Raw genomic sequence first — 16,563 nt, forward strand, 5'->3', positions numbered from 1 at the left:
TAGCTGGGATTATAGGCATGCTCCATCACGTCCAGCCTATTTAGACATTTAATAGTTGATACCAAAAAGTTGTACACTGCCCTACCATATGCATAGATATGCTTTAGCCATTTGAGTAGCCTGTGTCCTTAAAAGAGAATATATAAATTCAGAGCTATGAACAGATCCACACAGTATAGTAGCACTTACTTTACTAAACTTGTTCAATTTATGAGTGTGATACTCTGATGTACTTCAACCTTTGTATTCCCCTCTCTGCCATGTCACGCTGGGCTTAGAGTATGTTTTTGTGATGTGATTCTAATTTTGAAAGGTTAAAGGAACCTTGTTCTGTTACAAAATAACTCCTACTTTCTTTCTGTTGCCCTGCTTTTATGGTACTTAGTACTTGGGAATATAGGGTAAATATGCTATCTATTAAATATATTAAATGTAATCATTTCATTAAATATTTCGTAAATATGGCTTATATTAAATATAATCATTTCATTAAGTACTATTAACAAGTGATTGTACTAGTGGCAAACGAAATTAGTGTTGCTATCAACTTCTTTTTAGCGTCAAAAGCAGTACCTGAGACACAGAAGACTTTTCATGGATATTGAGAGAGAACAAGTAAAAGAACAAAAAAGACAAAAGGAACAAAAGAAGAAAATTGAAAAGTAAGTTCTTTGATTTGATCCTCATTCTGAGTCTTAAATTACCTGTTAAGATGTTTTTGGAGACTATTTTAGAAATAATCAGGTATAGATTAGCGATGTACCTCAGTGGTGGAGCATGTGTTTAGCATATACAAGGTCCTAAATTCAATCCCCAGCAACATACCCCAAAGGAAAAAATAGAAAAAATTAGGCAATGATATTGCCTTCCGATTCATACTGGAAAACGACGATTTTTGATCTGGGTAGAGTACCTAAGATGGTTAACAGCTTTGCAGTTTTTGATAGATTTATTTTTTTAGAGCAATTTTAGCTCATAGCAAAATTGAACAGAAATAGAGTTCCCATATACCTTCTTTTTCCACACATGCACATCTTTCTGCACTAGTACAGTTTGTTACAATTGATGAACCTTTATCAACACATTATTATTATTACCTAAAGTCCATATTAGCATTAGGATTCACTCTTGGTTTTTTTTTTTTGTTTTTGTTTTTTAAGAGAGAGAGATGAGAGAGAGAGAATTTTAATATTTATTTATTTTAGTTCTCGGCGGACACAACATCTTTGTTTGTATGTGGTGCTGAGGATCGAACCTGGGCCGCACGCATGCCAGGCGAGCGCGCTACCGCTTGAGCCACATCCCCAGCCCTCACTCTTGGTTTTATATTTGATAAATATATAATGATTATGTCCATATACATCATACAGAGTAGTTTCCTCTGTGCTCTGCATGTTTCTCCCTGTCTTTCTCTTATATCCTAGCAACAACTTATCTCTCTACTGTCTCTGTGGTTTTGCCTTTTCCAAAATGTTATATCAGAATGTTATAATGGAATCATATAATATATATAAACATTTTCAGATTGGTTTTTCTACTTGGTAATATGTATTTAAGATTCTTCCATGCCTTTTTATGGCTTGCTAGCTCATTTCTTTTTAGCACTAAATAATGTCCCATTGTCTGGTTGTATCATAGTTCAGTTATCCATTCACCCACTAAAGAATATCTTGGTTGCTCCCAAGATTGTCAGTTAAGAATAAAGCAACTATAAACATCTATGTACAGGTTTTTCTGAGGCCATGTTTTCAGCTCATCTGGGCAAATTCCAGGGGGTATGATTGCTAGATCATATGGAAAGAGTATGTTTATGGAGAGAATGTGTTTTAGCTTTGTAAGAAACTGCCCAACTGTCTTCCAATGTGGCCCATTTTTGCATTCCCACCAGCAATGAAAGAGAGTTCCTGTTGCTCCACATCCTTGCCAGCATTTGGTATCATTAGCATTTGACTGTTCTAATAGGTGTAAGAATAGTGGTATCTCATTATTGTTTTAATTTTCACCTGCCTCAGGATCTATGACATGGAGTATCTTTTCATAGGCTTATTTGCTATCTGCATATCTGTGGTGATACATGTAAGGCCTTTTGCTTATTTTTGTTGTATGTATATATTTATTATGTATGTATTTATTATGTGGTACTGGAGATTGAACCCAGAGCTTTGTACATGCTAGTCAGTGCCCTACCATCCACAACTCCCTCTTGCCTGTTTTTAAATTGTGTTATTCGTGTTCTTATTTTTGAGTCTTAAGTTCTTTATATATTTTGAATAATAGTTCTTTATCAGACAGATATTTTGAAAATATTTTCTCTCAGTCTGTGGCATGCCTTTTCATTCTCTTGACAATAAATATCTTTTGCAGAACAGAGGTTTTTAATTTAATGAAGTCCATCTTATAATTCTTTTTCATGGATTGTGCCTTAAGTGTTATCTTTAAAAAATCATTGCCATAACCCAAATCACCTAGATTTTCCTCATATATTAATTCTAGAAGTTTTATAGTTTTGCATATTACATTTGTCTATTCCTTTTGGGTTAATTTTTGTGAGAAGTGTAAGGTCTGTGTCTATAATTTTGTTTGTTTGCATATCTATGTCTGGTTGTTCCAGTACCATTTCAAAGATAAGTTGACTATGTTTACATGTTTCTATTTTATAAATCTTTTCTGTTCTATTCGTCTGTTTGACCATTCTTTTGCAATGCCAAATGTCTTGATTACTGTGACTGTGTAGTAAGTCTTTAATTCAGGTACTTTCAGTCCTCTTTGTTCTTCTCCTTTAATATGATGTTGGATCATTTGCCACTGGAGATCAACTTGAGAATCAGTTTGTCTGTTCCACAAATTGCTGGGATTTTTATTGGAATTGCATGAATCATCAGATCAAGTTGGGAAGAACTGACATCTTACCAATTTTTAGCCTTCCTATCAGGGATCATGAACTATCTCTCCATTTGTTTTCTTTGCTTGTGATTTCTTTCATCAGTTTTATAGGATTGTTCATATAGATCTGATACATATTTTATAGATTCATACCTAAGTTTTTCACTTTTTTGGGTACTAATATAAATGATATATTTTTTTAAATTCTGAATTTCACCTCCTCTTTTTGTATGTTAGCCATGCTGTTATTGTGGGATTTTTTGTTTTATTTCTTTTTTTTTTGTGGTGTTGGGGATTGAACCCCAGGGCTTTGTGCATGCAAGGCAAGCACTCTACCAACTGATGTATATCCCTAGCCTTCTTATTGTTAATTGTGTTTTTTAAGTCATTCTTTTGGAATTTCTAAGTGGCCATGTCATCTGTAAACAAAGACAGTTTTATTTCTTCCTTCCAAATCTGAATACCTTCTATATCCTTTTCTTGTCCGATTGTATTATCTGAGTCTTCAGCACAGTGTTGAAAAGGAATGATGAGGGGTGGCATCCTGTGTTGTTTATGATCCTAGCAGGAAAATTAATAGTTTCTCCCCACTAAGTGTGATGTTAGCTGTGAATTTTTTGTAGATGTTTTTTATTAAGGTGAAGAAATTCTTTTCCCTGGTTTCATTTTTGTTTTGTTTTGATGCTGGGGATTAAACTCAGAGGCTCACACATGCTAATCATGTTGATTATACTTTATCACTGAGCTACATCCCTAGCCAGGTGTTTTGTATTATACAGATTTTTTGCTGAATTCCTCTCAGAACTCAACCCCAGTTGCCTTCATAGGACAACTTGACTTTGAAACAATGCATAAAAAGTTATAATAAAGCTGGGCATAGTGACACTGTCTATAATCCCATTGACTCTAGAGGCTGAGGCAGGAGGATTGCAAGTTTGAGGCCAGTCTTAGCAACATAGTGAGGCCCTAAGCAACTAAGTAAACCTAAAGGGCTGCAAAGTAGTGGTAAAGTGCCCCTAGGTTCACAATCCCCAGTACTTCCTCTCCCAAAACAACATTATAATAAAATCTCATGGGTTGAATGTGAAGATTCATGTGGTCAGATGTCATTTACCTATTATGCATAAGAGATTAAGTAATTGCCAGTATGTGAAAATACTCCAAAGGTTGTGAAGTGCTTTAAAATATAAGACAATAATATTATTATATATAATCTTTAATAGAAATTGCTATTCAGTTTCTTGTGAAGTGTTAGAATGGATTCAAATAGCCTGATAGGTAGTCTTTGGACCTAAAAGTTTCCTAATTTTTTTTAATGCTATTTTCACTCAATGAAAGGAAATTAACCTTTTATTTAGTAACCTTTTTCTTTTCCAGTATTAATAAGTTTTTCTTCATCTTAGTGGATGAATATTTTTGTAATAGAAGTAGTCTTTATTTAGAAGAATTTTTTTTAAAAAAAGAAGTACTGCCCTTAATGTTGCAACATGGCAAAGGAAATGTTTATTGAATTATTTTTAAGTACTTTCACTTTTATTTTCATTTATTTATAGTTTATTTACATGATCATTCAATCTTTCCTTTTAACATTTGTAGGGCTGGGCTAGAAACAAACTGCAAACTTACATAATTACATCTAAGTATTTAAAGGTCATAAACCGAGCCATAAACTGTTAAATGAATTATGTTTTCCTACCTTGACAAATATGATTTAATTATGACCTGGAAGATCAGGTTTTAATTTGTAATTATTGAAGGCCTCTGAATTACATGCAGGAACATGATAGTATAAGAAGAGACAGCCTCAAGCCCTCCCCATTTTTCTTTCTGCTCATTGCTTTATTTCATACCTTAAAGAATCTTAAATACATGTATGTTAAGCCCAGCCCACATATCCAAGTTCTGAGCACATGTCCTGCAAATATTCATCCCTTAATATTCCACTGAACCTAGGTATTCACATCAGAGATGCAGTCTGCTCTCAGGAAGACCTATGTGGGGAACAGGACTATCTAGGCCTTGAAAATGGAAAGTTGAAATACAGAACTCCAGGGGCCTCAGTACCTGGAGCAGAGTCTAGAAGAGCAGGCATAGGCTTCAGGTAAGCTTTTCCCCCTACCTGATGAGTCTCTGTGGCCTATGTAAAGTAGTGTGGCCAGAGGAAGGCCAAAGCAGGACTGTCAAAACTACGTGCTCCAAGGCAGGTACTCCTTTCTTATCCAGGTCTAAGACTGATTTTGCATTTATTTAGAAAACATTAATTTCACATTTTCCTTATCATAGGCACTCTACTACACTCAGTTGATATAAAGATAAACAAAATATATTTGCACTTCTTGAAACACTCAAATTTTAAGTTTGGTAAGATGACTGAGAAACATGTATGCAAAGAAATAATATAATTTGTACAGTTGGAGAAGTAGGTACAGGGTCCATAAGCACAAAAGAAGGAATTACTGATTCTATCTGGGGAGTTAGAGAAATAATTATATTTCAGCTGGGTCTAAGTAGATAAATATATGTTTACTGGTGATGAGGATAAGATTAGTAGATTAGAAAACCAGCAGAGTCAGGGTGAAAGGAAATAACATGAGTATTTCTGCAGTTTTGGAACTTAAAAGGGCCTTTATGTGTTATCTTATTCTGTACTTTTCAATAGCAAAAACCTTTAATTGAGAATCTACTACATGCCAGACACTCTACTGTTATTTTGAGAAAATAAAACATGCATACATGGCAAAATAGTGGTTCATAGCATGGATTAGAGACAAATCGACTTAAGTTTGGATATACCCTTTATTGGCTATGCAACCTTAAACCTTAATATTCTTAATTATAAAATGGGGCCAGATATGGTGGCATATACCTTAATCCCAGCTCTTCAAGAGGCGAAGGCAGAAAGATCTCAGGTTTGCAGGCAGCCTGGGCAATTTACCATTTCCCTGTTTCAAATAAAAAAATAAAAAGGGAGGGCTGGGGCTGTGGCTCAATGCTAGAGAGCTTGCCTTGCACATGTTGGGCACTGGGTTCAATCCTCAGCACCACATAAAAATAAATAATAAAAAAAGCATTAAAAAAAAAAAATAAAATAAAAAGGGATAGAGATGGCTCAATGGTAGAGTGCCCTTGGGTTCAATCTCCAGTAGTGCAAAAAAAAATTTTTTTAATAATATTTAAATAAATAAATAAGTAAATGTATGTAAAGTTCTTAGCATTGTATCTGCATTTAATAAAAATCACAATAAGAAGTACTATTACTACCATGATAGTGGAGGGGGGTGATGATTAATAGGATGAGCACCAAGGGAGAATAGAAAAATGAATATATGTAGGCCAGATTTATCCTACTATTACCTAAAAATCCTTTAGCCATAATTTTGATCTGATCTGCATTTAAAAATTCTTTTAATTCTTTATGCCCTTTATAGAAATATTTTCAAGCTCATCAGGTTAAAGACAGAATGGAAATTTAGTTTAGTTCATTTAAATGAAGCTAATACACCCCTACTGAGGGTATTTTATGTCGAACCTAAATCTTCTCATGACATGCCTACCACATGGCTCAGTCAGTGGGGGATTCTTTAGCAATACTACTGATCTTTGAAAGCTTGTTTGCTTAAGGCTTTTTTTTTATTCCCATTTCTTGCTGGATAATATTTTTCTTTTTAGATTTATATTCTTGACCTCAGAAAAAGGTCTGATTATTACAGAAGGGCTCTGATTATTACAGATGGTATCAGAAGACTTAAAATTGTGTTTGATAGTTGGCAAATAATTAAACTTTTTACTTTTTCCTTCTTGAAGAAACTAAATCATTTATGTCTTCTTTATATGGAGGTTATATGATTTAATTTGAAAACAAAACTCATTTTACCAGTATTTAAAAATATTAGTAAATAGGAATGATAACTGCTTTACCTCTTTCAGTTATTATAAGAAACAACATGGTTTCATTAGTTTATTAAGTAACTATGATTGGGTTTTCTACTACTTGGTAGACGTACTAGATTTAGGATGTAGAAGAAATAAAAAGCATGATCCCAGTCTTCAGGGAACTGGCTAAATAGATTTGATTGATTAGTGGAGAAGAAGATAAATAAATAGATAATTATAATACTTTATATTAAAGTCCTAGCTCTGCTACCTGACAGCTATGTGACTTTGGGAAAGCTAACTCTGCAATCCTCAGTTTCCTCTTTGTAAAATAAGGGTAATAATGCTACATACCTCATAAAGTTGCTGTGAGGATTAAATGAAGTAATATGTAAATGTGGTTAATACAATATGTAAATGTGCTTAACTTATCTGGCACATAGTGTATGTTCAGTAAATGTTAATTGCTACTCTTTTCATTAGAAGAAAAAATTCAAGAATATGTGGGAGAATGTGGTTAGAAACCAAATTTGAAGGTACATAGTGTCAGAAGGAAAGGCAAGACTTCCTGAAATGAGTTTTGAGCTATTAATAGGAATGGCATAAGACAAAGTAGGGATTAGATTAAAGAAAGAATGAACAGAAAATTCTAGGCAAAAGAAATAGGCCTGCCAAAAGCAAAGATTTGTAAGAGAAAATGACACTTCTGAACTTGATGTGATTAGAACTGAAGAAATGGCAGAAGTGAGCCTTAAGAAATAAGGAAAGAAAAGATCATAAAGAGATTAGTATGTATAAAGAAGGAAGTTGGACTTTATACAGAAAAGGTTCAGAGCCCATTAGAAAGCATTGTAGGAATAGATGTGACTAAATGTGAGGAGATTATTGAAGTAATATCCTTAGAAGATTTTATTGTTCTTTTTTATTTTATAAATTCGCAAATGAGCTTCAGAGAAATTAGGTAATGGGATTTAATCTCATATTTGACTCCATCACCTTAACTTTTAAAATCTGTAATGTGTCCTGTCACATAAGTCAAGCAAAAGTGGCAAAGAATGGGAAACAGTTTTAAGAGAAGAACTGCTAAGAGAGCTAATAGGATTTTGTCTGAGGAGAATTTAAGGATAAGTCCCAGATTTATGGCTCCTGCCACCAGATAAATGGGGTACTGCTATTAAACAGATTTGCTAGGAAGGAGGTGGAGGTGGAGAGGATAAGTTTAGATTGGAGCACATTGGGTTTGAGGTACTTAAAGGAAATCCAAGTAGAGAGTCCAGTAGAAAATGTTTAATTATTCTTAGTAGTGATTTCTGAAATCACTAAGGAATAATACTGTCAGAATCAGGGATCAGGAGACAGAAACAAGACCAGCAGACAAAGATTTAGACTATACTAGATTAGGCCTTAATCCTATTGTGTTAACGAGGCAGATTTCTTCCTCCTCCTTGAGAAGTCGATTTTCTGACAGAGCACCTCTTTCACTACTAATGTATATGAATCAGTTTTATATTGTTCACAAAGGAAGAATCCATGGAATAAAAAGATAGCCCTCAGTTTTGGTTCTAGTCTCCATTTTAGTTAACTTTGGAAAGGGTAGTGTTATGGCATTCTATGGAAGATGACTGAAAAATAAGAAGAATTTATAGGTTGTTAGAATTATAGGAATATATTTTTATATTCTTTTATATACAATTTCCCAGTGATATCATTTTGTTTACAGGATTCTCTTCAAAAATGCAAATATTCATGTCTATTGTTTGTGAATATCTAGAATACTAAGTTTATAAACCAATTTGCAATCTCTTACACTCTTACCTCTCTTTTATTGAAAAATATGTGCTGGTTTCAAAATACCTTTTAGCATAACTAGAGAAGTTAGAATAGTATTTCTGTCATTACTCTGAGAGAAACAGTTGTATTGACATGTTAATTTCTGACCTAGGCTGGTTTCCATTATGTATCAATAGAAGGTATATTTACATAAGAGAATAGAAACTTGTTTTTAGAGTAATTATTTGTATCAACTTTTGTAGTTAGAACTGTCATTTTGGATTTTATCGTCCCTTCTGAAACTACTCTAAAAGACAGTTGTTAAGAACAACTTGAGAATATGACCAAAGCTGTGGATTCTTTTCCCAAAAAGTTTCTGTGAGACATTAAGTTGAGATGTCATTTTTTATTTGTCTCAAGAAAGCTTACAATTATTTATTGAAACATTTTTATGAAAACAACATTAATATCCATGTTAGGTAATTTGACATTAGTTTCATCTCAATTGTGGTGTCTGTTTGCTGCTTTAATTTTTTTTTTTTTTTTTATTATCAATAAATGAGCCAAGGACCTGAACAGACACTTCTCAGAAGAGGATATACAGTCAATCAACAAATATATGAAAAAATGTTCATCATCTCTAGCAATTAGAGAAATGCAAATCAAAACTACTCTAAGATATCATCTCACTCCAGTCAGAATGGCAGCTATTATGAAGACAAACAACAATAAGTGAAGGCGATAATGTAGGGGAAAGGCACACTCATACATTTCTAGTGGGACTGCAAATTGGTGCAGCCAATATGGAAAGCAGTATGGAAAGTCCTTGGAAATCTGGAAATGGGACCATCATTTGACCCAGTTATTCCTTTTCTTGGTCCAAAGGACTTAAAAACAGCATACTGCAAGAACAAAGCCACATCAATGTTTATACAGCACATTTCACAATAGCTAAACTGGGAAACCAACCTAGATGCCCTTCAGTAGATGAATCAATAAAAAAAAAAAATCTGGCATATACACACAATTGGAATTTTACTCAGTAATAAAAGAGAATAAAATCATTGGCATTTGCAGGTAAATGGATGGCATTGGAGAAGATAATGCTAAGTGAAGTTAGCCAATCGGAACAAAAACAAATGCTGAATGTTTTCCCTGATATAAGGAGGCTGATTCATAGCGGGGTAGAGAGAGGGAGCACAGGAGGAATAGATGAATTCTAGATAGGGCAGAGGGGTAGGAGGGAAAGGGAGGGGGCAGGGGATTACCAAGGATGGTGGAATGTGATGAACATCATTATCCAAAGTACATGTATGAAGACACGAATTGTTGTCAACATACTTTATATACAACCAGATATATGAAAAATTGTGCTGTATATGTGTAATAAGAATTGTAATGCATTCTGCTGTCATTTATTTAAAAAAAATTTAAAAAGAAAAAAAATGTTTTCTTCATTCAAAAAAAAAAAAGAGATGTCAAATTGGCAGGTAGAAAAGTAGTTTTGACTCTCATGACCTGGATTGGAGTATAGCTTTATAAGTTAGTTACAGGTGGTTATGCGTGGGAACTGGAACAGAAAGTATATATATTAAGTCATCTATGGAGAACGTATAGGTAAGGAGAGGAGAGTGCCTAGAATTAAACTTTGGTTAGATGGGCTTATAAAGGAGACAGAGAAGGATGGTCTAGAGGATATATGAGGAAATCCAGGGGAAAATATTGTGTCACAGAGGCTGAGGAAGAGGAAAATTACAAGAAGGAAGGTGTAATTAACAATGTTAAATATTTCTTTTTTTTTTTTTTTTGGTACTGGGGATTGAGCCCAGAGGCACTTAACCACTGAGCACATCCCCAGCCCTTTTTTTATATTTTATTTAGAGACAGGGTCTCACTGAATTACTTAGGGCCTTGCTAAATTGCTAAGGCTGGCTTTGAACTTGTGATCCTCCTGCCTCAGCCTCCTGAGCCACTGGGATTACAGGTGTGCACCACCGCACCGGCTTAATATTAAATATTTCTAATAGGGCAAGTAAAATGAAGACTGAAAAATGCTTCCTCAATATTTCTCAACCTTCATTATGATGCCTTTACAGAGCTTTTTAAAGACTTTTTTTTCACATTGCTCCCCTTAAAATTTTAATACACAGATAAAATGCATTTCTGGTTATGTACTGTGGCTTTTTGGAGGGCAGCAAGCTATTTTCATATCTAAGATTCCCCCCTCCTTGGGAACAATATTGTTCCTGTTGAGAAGGTAAATACTAAATGAATTAAATGTTTGTAGTCCACCAGTGACCTTAGAGCTGGTTTGGTGAAATAATGGATCTTAGAGCTATTTTGGAATGGGTAAGGAAGTGTGAAACTAAAGACAGAAAATCTAGATAACTCAATCATGATGTTTGACTACAAGGAGAAGAATAGCTGTGAAGAGAGGAAGGGGGCCTGGAATTGTGGCTCAGCGGTAAAGCGCTCATCTAGCATGTGTGAGGCCTTGGGTTCGATCCTCAGCACCACATAAAAATAAATAAACAAAGGTATTGTGTCCAACTACTTCTAAAAAATAAATATTAAAAAAAAAAAAGAGGAAGGGACTTGATTTCATCATTTCTAGTAACTGACTGTCCCAGTACCAAGATTTAAGGTTGACACTTAAAAAAACAATCCTCTTAGTTTACTGATGTAGAGAGTAATTGGTATAGAGAATTATTCTGGTAAGTAAGAACTTCATATGAAATTGTTTATGCTTTTGCTTGTAGTGTCCAAATTAAAATATATTTTGAATTTGATGGTTCATCTTTTCTGTTGTCATCCACTGGGTTCCATTTATATTTCATTATTGAAAACCTCAATTAGTTCATTACCTTTTTCACAAGGTCAGGAGTTATTAAATTTAACAAATATGAACGTCCTCAAATATTTTTCCTTTACTGGCTTTTTGGGATAAGATCTTTGTGTGTCAGACTCCTAGCAAAGAGTAACTGTGATCTTAGGCTCAGCTTTAAAATTCTGTAGTCTTTTAAACTTTTCCATTTATTCTCTAGCTTATTTTAAGAAAGCAAGGCAAAATATATTTTAAGGTTAATTATAAAATGTATCTGCCTATTTTGGCCTTTTTCCACATCCCCTTCTCACATTCCTAGTACCCTGCCTTATGTGCTTTTAAATCTTGATCTTTACTAGCATAAAAAGATATCCCTCTACCCTATTATAATGTTATGTTACATTTGAGTTTGAAATATGCCATAAAAACTGTTTTTATGTTCTATACTCTTTGAGAAATACTCAATTTAGGTTTATAGTTGTAGCTTAGGAAATACTAGCAAGTATGGGGAGGGCAGTTGTAACAAAATCCTTATTTAAGATGGCCTTGTTTCTCCCGGAGGTGGCCAGTGATTAGCTGTTGGAATATGGACAGATTTGGTTCCACAGTTATCATAACTTACCTGATCTTTCAGCCTTTGTAGGATGTCTTCCAGATTTTTACTTATACCTTGTTAATCTAACAAAATGGAAGACTGATTACCCTGGAGTTCATGGCCTGCCACAAATGGATGAAAACCCAGAATTCTCAGTAGTCCATGCTTCATTGAACAGGTATGAATGAGAGTTGGTCTCATAGTATTGTTTAGGAAATAGTAGCTCATTTGTTTCAAAATAACTTTTAGTACTTGGCCTTTTCAACATGTATTAATAAGTTCTAGTCTTTAATCAATTCTGTTTCTTTTTGGTGTTAGGAATTGAACCCAGGGCCTTGTGGATGCTCTCAAACAGCTTCACAGCGCTCACAGGGAAATCTTTTGTGAAAGGAAGAGTCAACTGATAAGGCAAATTTCATTATTGTCGTATTTTAAGAAATTGCTACAGCCTCTGTACTATAGCATGCACTCCACTACTGAATTACATCTCCAGCAAATCATATTTCTTCACAAAAGCTCTTTTCTTATGCCTTTTCTGAATTACTCATTTCCTATCTACTCCTAAGTAGGTATTTTTAATGAGTATAATGAGTAGATACATAATAAACTATATATACTTAAAGTTTTGGCATATGTATACACACATGAAACCACCACTAAAGTCAAGAGAGTAAATATATCTAACATCCCCAAAAGTCTTCTCATGCATCTTGCTAACCCCTCCTTCCTGCCTCCTCTACTAAGTCTTCTGCAGGCAACTGTTTTGCTTTCTGTCACTGTAGATTGGTTTGCATTTTTTAGACGTTAAGTATAGGAATACCTTGGAGATATTGTGAGTTCAATTTCAAACCACTGCAATAAAGTGAATATCGTAACAGAGAGTCCCATGAATTTTTTGATTTCCCAGTGCACGTAAACTATGTTTAGGGGCTGAGGTTGTAGCTCAATGGTAAAGCACTTGCCTAATATATGTGAAGCACTGGGTTCAATCCTTCCACACCACAAATGGATACAATACTAAATACAAATAAAAAAATTTTTTAAATACCATGTTTATACAATACTGTAGTCTATTAAGTGTGCAATAGCATTATGTCTATAAAATGTATGTAATTAAAAATTCATTGTTGCTAAAAAATGCTAAGGTTTATCTGAGCATTTAGCAAGTCATAATTTTGCTGGTTGAGCATCTTGCCTCACTGTTGATTGTTGCTAACTGATCAGAGTGGTGGTTGCTGAAGGTTGGGGTGGCTGTAGCAATTTCTTAAAATAAGACCATAATGGAATTTACCATATCAGGTGACTCTTCCTTTCATGAAAGATTTCCCTGTAGCAATGTGATTTTTTTTAATAGCATTTTATCCACAGTAGAACTTTTTTCAAAATTGTAGTCCATCCTCTTAAACCCTGCTCCTGCTTTATCAACTAAATTTGTGTTATATTCTAAATCCTTTGTTGTCTTTTCAACACTGTTAACAACATTTTCAACAAAAGTAGATTCCAACCAGGTGCAGTGGCACACTTCCTGTAATCCCAGCGGCTCAAGAGGCTGCAGCAAGAAGATTGCAAGTTCAAAACCAGCCTCATTAATGGCGAGGCTCTAAACAACTCAGTGGGACCCTGTCTCTAAATAAAATACAGAAAAAGCTTGGAGATGTGGCTCAGTAGTTGAGTGCCCCTGAGTTCAATCCTTGGTATCTGCCCCCTAAAAAAAGTAGATTCTGGTTCAAAAAAAAAAATTTTTGTTTGCTCATCCATGAGAAGCAACTCCTCATCTTTTAAAGGTTTATCATGAGATTACAGCAATGCAGTCATATCTTCAAGGCTTCATTTTGAATTCTAGTCCTCTTACTCTTTCTACCATATCTGCAGTTACTTCCTTCACAAAGTCTTAAATCCCTAAATATCTACCACAAGAGTTGTGATTATCTTCCTTCAAGTTCCTGTTACTGTTGATATTTTGACCTCTCCTGTGAATCATAAATGCTTTTAGTGGCATCTAAGAAGGCTTACAGTTTATTTTGCTCCAGTGCATTAGAGTAATAAGTATATATGACAATCATAGCCTTAAAAAATATATTCTGCAAATAATAAGACTTAAAAGTTGAAATTATTCCCTTTGCCATAGAATGGATGTTGTGTTAGTAGGCATTAAAATAGCATTACTCTTATTGTTCGTCTCCATCAGAGTTCTTGGTTAACCAAGTGCATTATCAATCAGCAATAATATTTTGAAAGAAATATTTCTCTTTGATCAGTAGTATCAACAGTGGGCATAAATTATTTAGTAAACCATATTGTAAACAGACATGCCATCATCTTAGCTTTGTTCCATTTATAGAACACAGGACTTTCATTGCTAAGAAAAGCCAGTGCCTGGTTTCAAAGCTTCAAAGGACAGGCTGTCTTATCTTGTTAATGGCTAATGCAGCTGGTGACTTATGCTGAAACCAGTGCTCATCTACCATTCCCAAAATTCTGGGGGCCTTAAGAACATACTAACATTTCAGCATTTTATATTTATATTTTATATTATAGCAGTATATGAGGGTTCAAGTTTCCTTACATTCTCACAACTCTTGTCATGATCAGTCTTTTTTATTTTAGCTATTTGAATAGGTGGTTGTGCAGTGATATCTCATTGTAGTTTTAGTTTGCATTTCCCGAGGGATGAATGACATTGAACTTATTTCCATGTATTTCTTTGCCATCTGTGTGTTGGTTTTGGTGGTCTGTTGAAAAATCAAATTTTAAATTTGGATTGTTGTCTTACTGTTGAGGTTCAAGAGTCCTTTACTATAAAGTGGATACAAATCCTTTATCAAATATATGCTTTGTGAAGATCTTCTTCCAGTCTATGGCTTGTTTCTTAATCTTCACATTGTCTTTTAAAGAGAAGTTTTACATTTTGATGAATTCCTGTTCTTCAGTTTATTCTTTTATAGATTGTGTCATATTTAACAAATCCTTGCCTAACCTAAGGTCACAAAGATTTTCTTCTATGCTTTCCTCTTGAACGATTATCCTTTTAAGTTTTATATTTAGGTCTGTGATCTAGGTTGAGTTAATTTTCATACATGGTGGAAGGGCTATTTTTGTATGGTGAAAGGCTGTATTTTTTTTCGTACTGCATTGCTTTTGTGTGTTTGTCAAAAATCAGTTGTGGGGGGGCTGGGGTTATGGCTCAGTGGTAGAACGCTTGCCTAGCATGTGTGAGGCACTGGGTTCTATTTTCAGCAGAACATATAAAGAAATAAAAATAAAGGTCCATCAACAACTAAAAAAAATTTTTAAAAAAATCAGTTGTTCAACAAACAATAAAAAAGAAGATTGATAAATTGGACATGATCAAAATTTAAAAATAAAGTGAAAAGACAACTATGAAATAGCAGAAAGTATTTGTAAATTTATATTTGATAAAGGACATACCTAGAATATATAAAGAACTCTAGCAACTCAATAATAAAAAAGACAAGGCTGGGGGTATAGCTCAGTTGGTAGAGTGCTTGCCTTACATGCACAAGGTCCTGGATTCAATCCCCAGTGTCACCAAAATAATAATAAATATAATAATAATAAAAAAGACAGTTAATCTAACTTAGAAGTAGGCAAGAGGCTGGACATGTAGCTTAGTGTAGAGTGCCTACCTAACATCTATTTTTATCCCCAGCACTGAAAAAAAAAGTGGACAAAGATTTAGATTGATATTTCTCCCAGGAAAACATAAAAATAGCTAATATATACATGAAAAAATATGCTTAACATTATTAGTTATTGGAAATGGAAATCAGAACCACAGGATACCAGTTCACGACCATTAGAATAGCCATGATAAATAAAAGATAATCACAAATATTGGTCAGGATGTGGAGAAATTGTAATCCTCCTACATCCCTAGTGGGAAATTGCAATAACATAGGCACTTTGAAAACTAGCATCCACAATGTCTGAAAACTGATAAGTAGAGAAAATAACATGTAGTATAGTCATACATGTAGCATAGTCATACAATGGGATATCAGCAGTAAAAAAGAAGTACTATTATAACATGGATAGATTTTGAAAACATTATGCCAGGTGAAAGAAGCCAGTCACAAAAGGTTAACTACATATTGGATAATCCCATTTATATGAAATGTCTAGTGAAGGCAGATCTGTAGAGACAGGAAGGTTAGTGGTTGCTTAGGTTTGTGGGAAAAGTAGAGAGTGACTACTCATTGGTACAATATTTCCTTTTGGAATGATGGAAATGTTCTCTAATAACATTATAGTGGTGATGAAATTAGTGGTATGTAAATTATAACTCCTGTAAATGTGTTTGAGAATGAGTTGTCTGAGTGTGTATAGGGGGATTATTTCTGACTTTCTCTTCTGTTTCATCAATCTGTCTGTCTCTCTTTATATTAATACCATGAAATTCCAATTAGTGCAGCTTTATAATAATGCTTGAAATCGGTATTAGATTTCCAATTTTTTCTTTTCAGTTATCTTGGGTATTCTAAGCCCTTTGCATTTCCACGTGAATTTAATAATCAGATCAGTGTTTCAAATTCCACAAGAAAATCTTCTTGGTTAATTGGGATTGTGTTCAATCTCAAGGGGAAATTTTAATATTGAT

The 16,563-nt window shown here is 34.1% G+C and overlaps 1 protein-coding gene and 1 non-coding gene across 16 annotated transcripts in view; both read left to right on the forward strand.

Annotated features, from left to right (window-relative positions):
• The window catches only part of Ccdc15 (coiled-coil domain containing 15), a 70,503-nt gene that overhangs the window by 36,418 nt on the left and 17,522 nt on the right, over positions 1–16,563 (forward strand). For 12 of the 15 annotated variants that reach the window (XM_071616827.1, XM_071616826.1, XM_071616829.1 and 9 more), the window contains one exon: positions 559–662. In XM_071616827.1, the coding sequence (XP_071472928.1) occupies positions 559–662 (104 nt within the window). Of the gene's footprint in view, positions 1–558; positions 663–4,836; positions 4,985–11,984; positions 12,124–16,563 lie in introns of all 15 variants that reach the window. The other 3 variants (XR_011708620.1, XR_011708622.1, XR_011708621.1) reach the window with 3 other exon arrangements.
• Trnav-uac (transfer RNA valine (anticodon UAC)) lies at positions 15,425–15,497 on the forward strand. Its single transcript has one exon. It is a non-coding gene; the product is annotated as a tRNA-Val (tRNA).

Source organism: Marmota flaviventris, chromosome 9, assembly GCF_047511675.1.
Source record: "Marmota flaviventris isolate mMarFla1 chromosome 9, mMarFla1.hap1, whole genome shotgun sequence".
Lineage (NCBI taxonomy): Eukaryota > Metazoa > Chordata > Mammalia > Rodentia > Sciuridae > Marmota > Marmota flaviventris.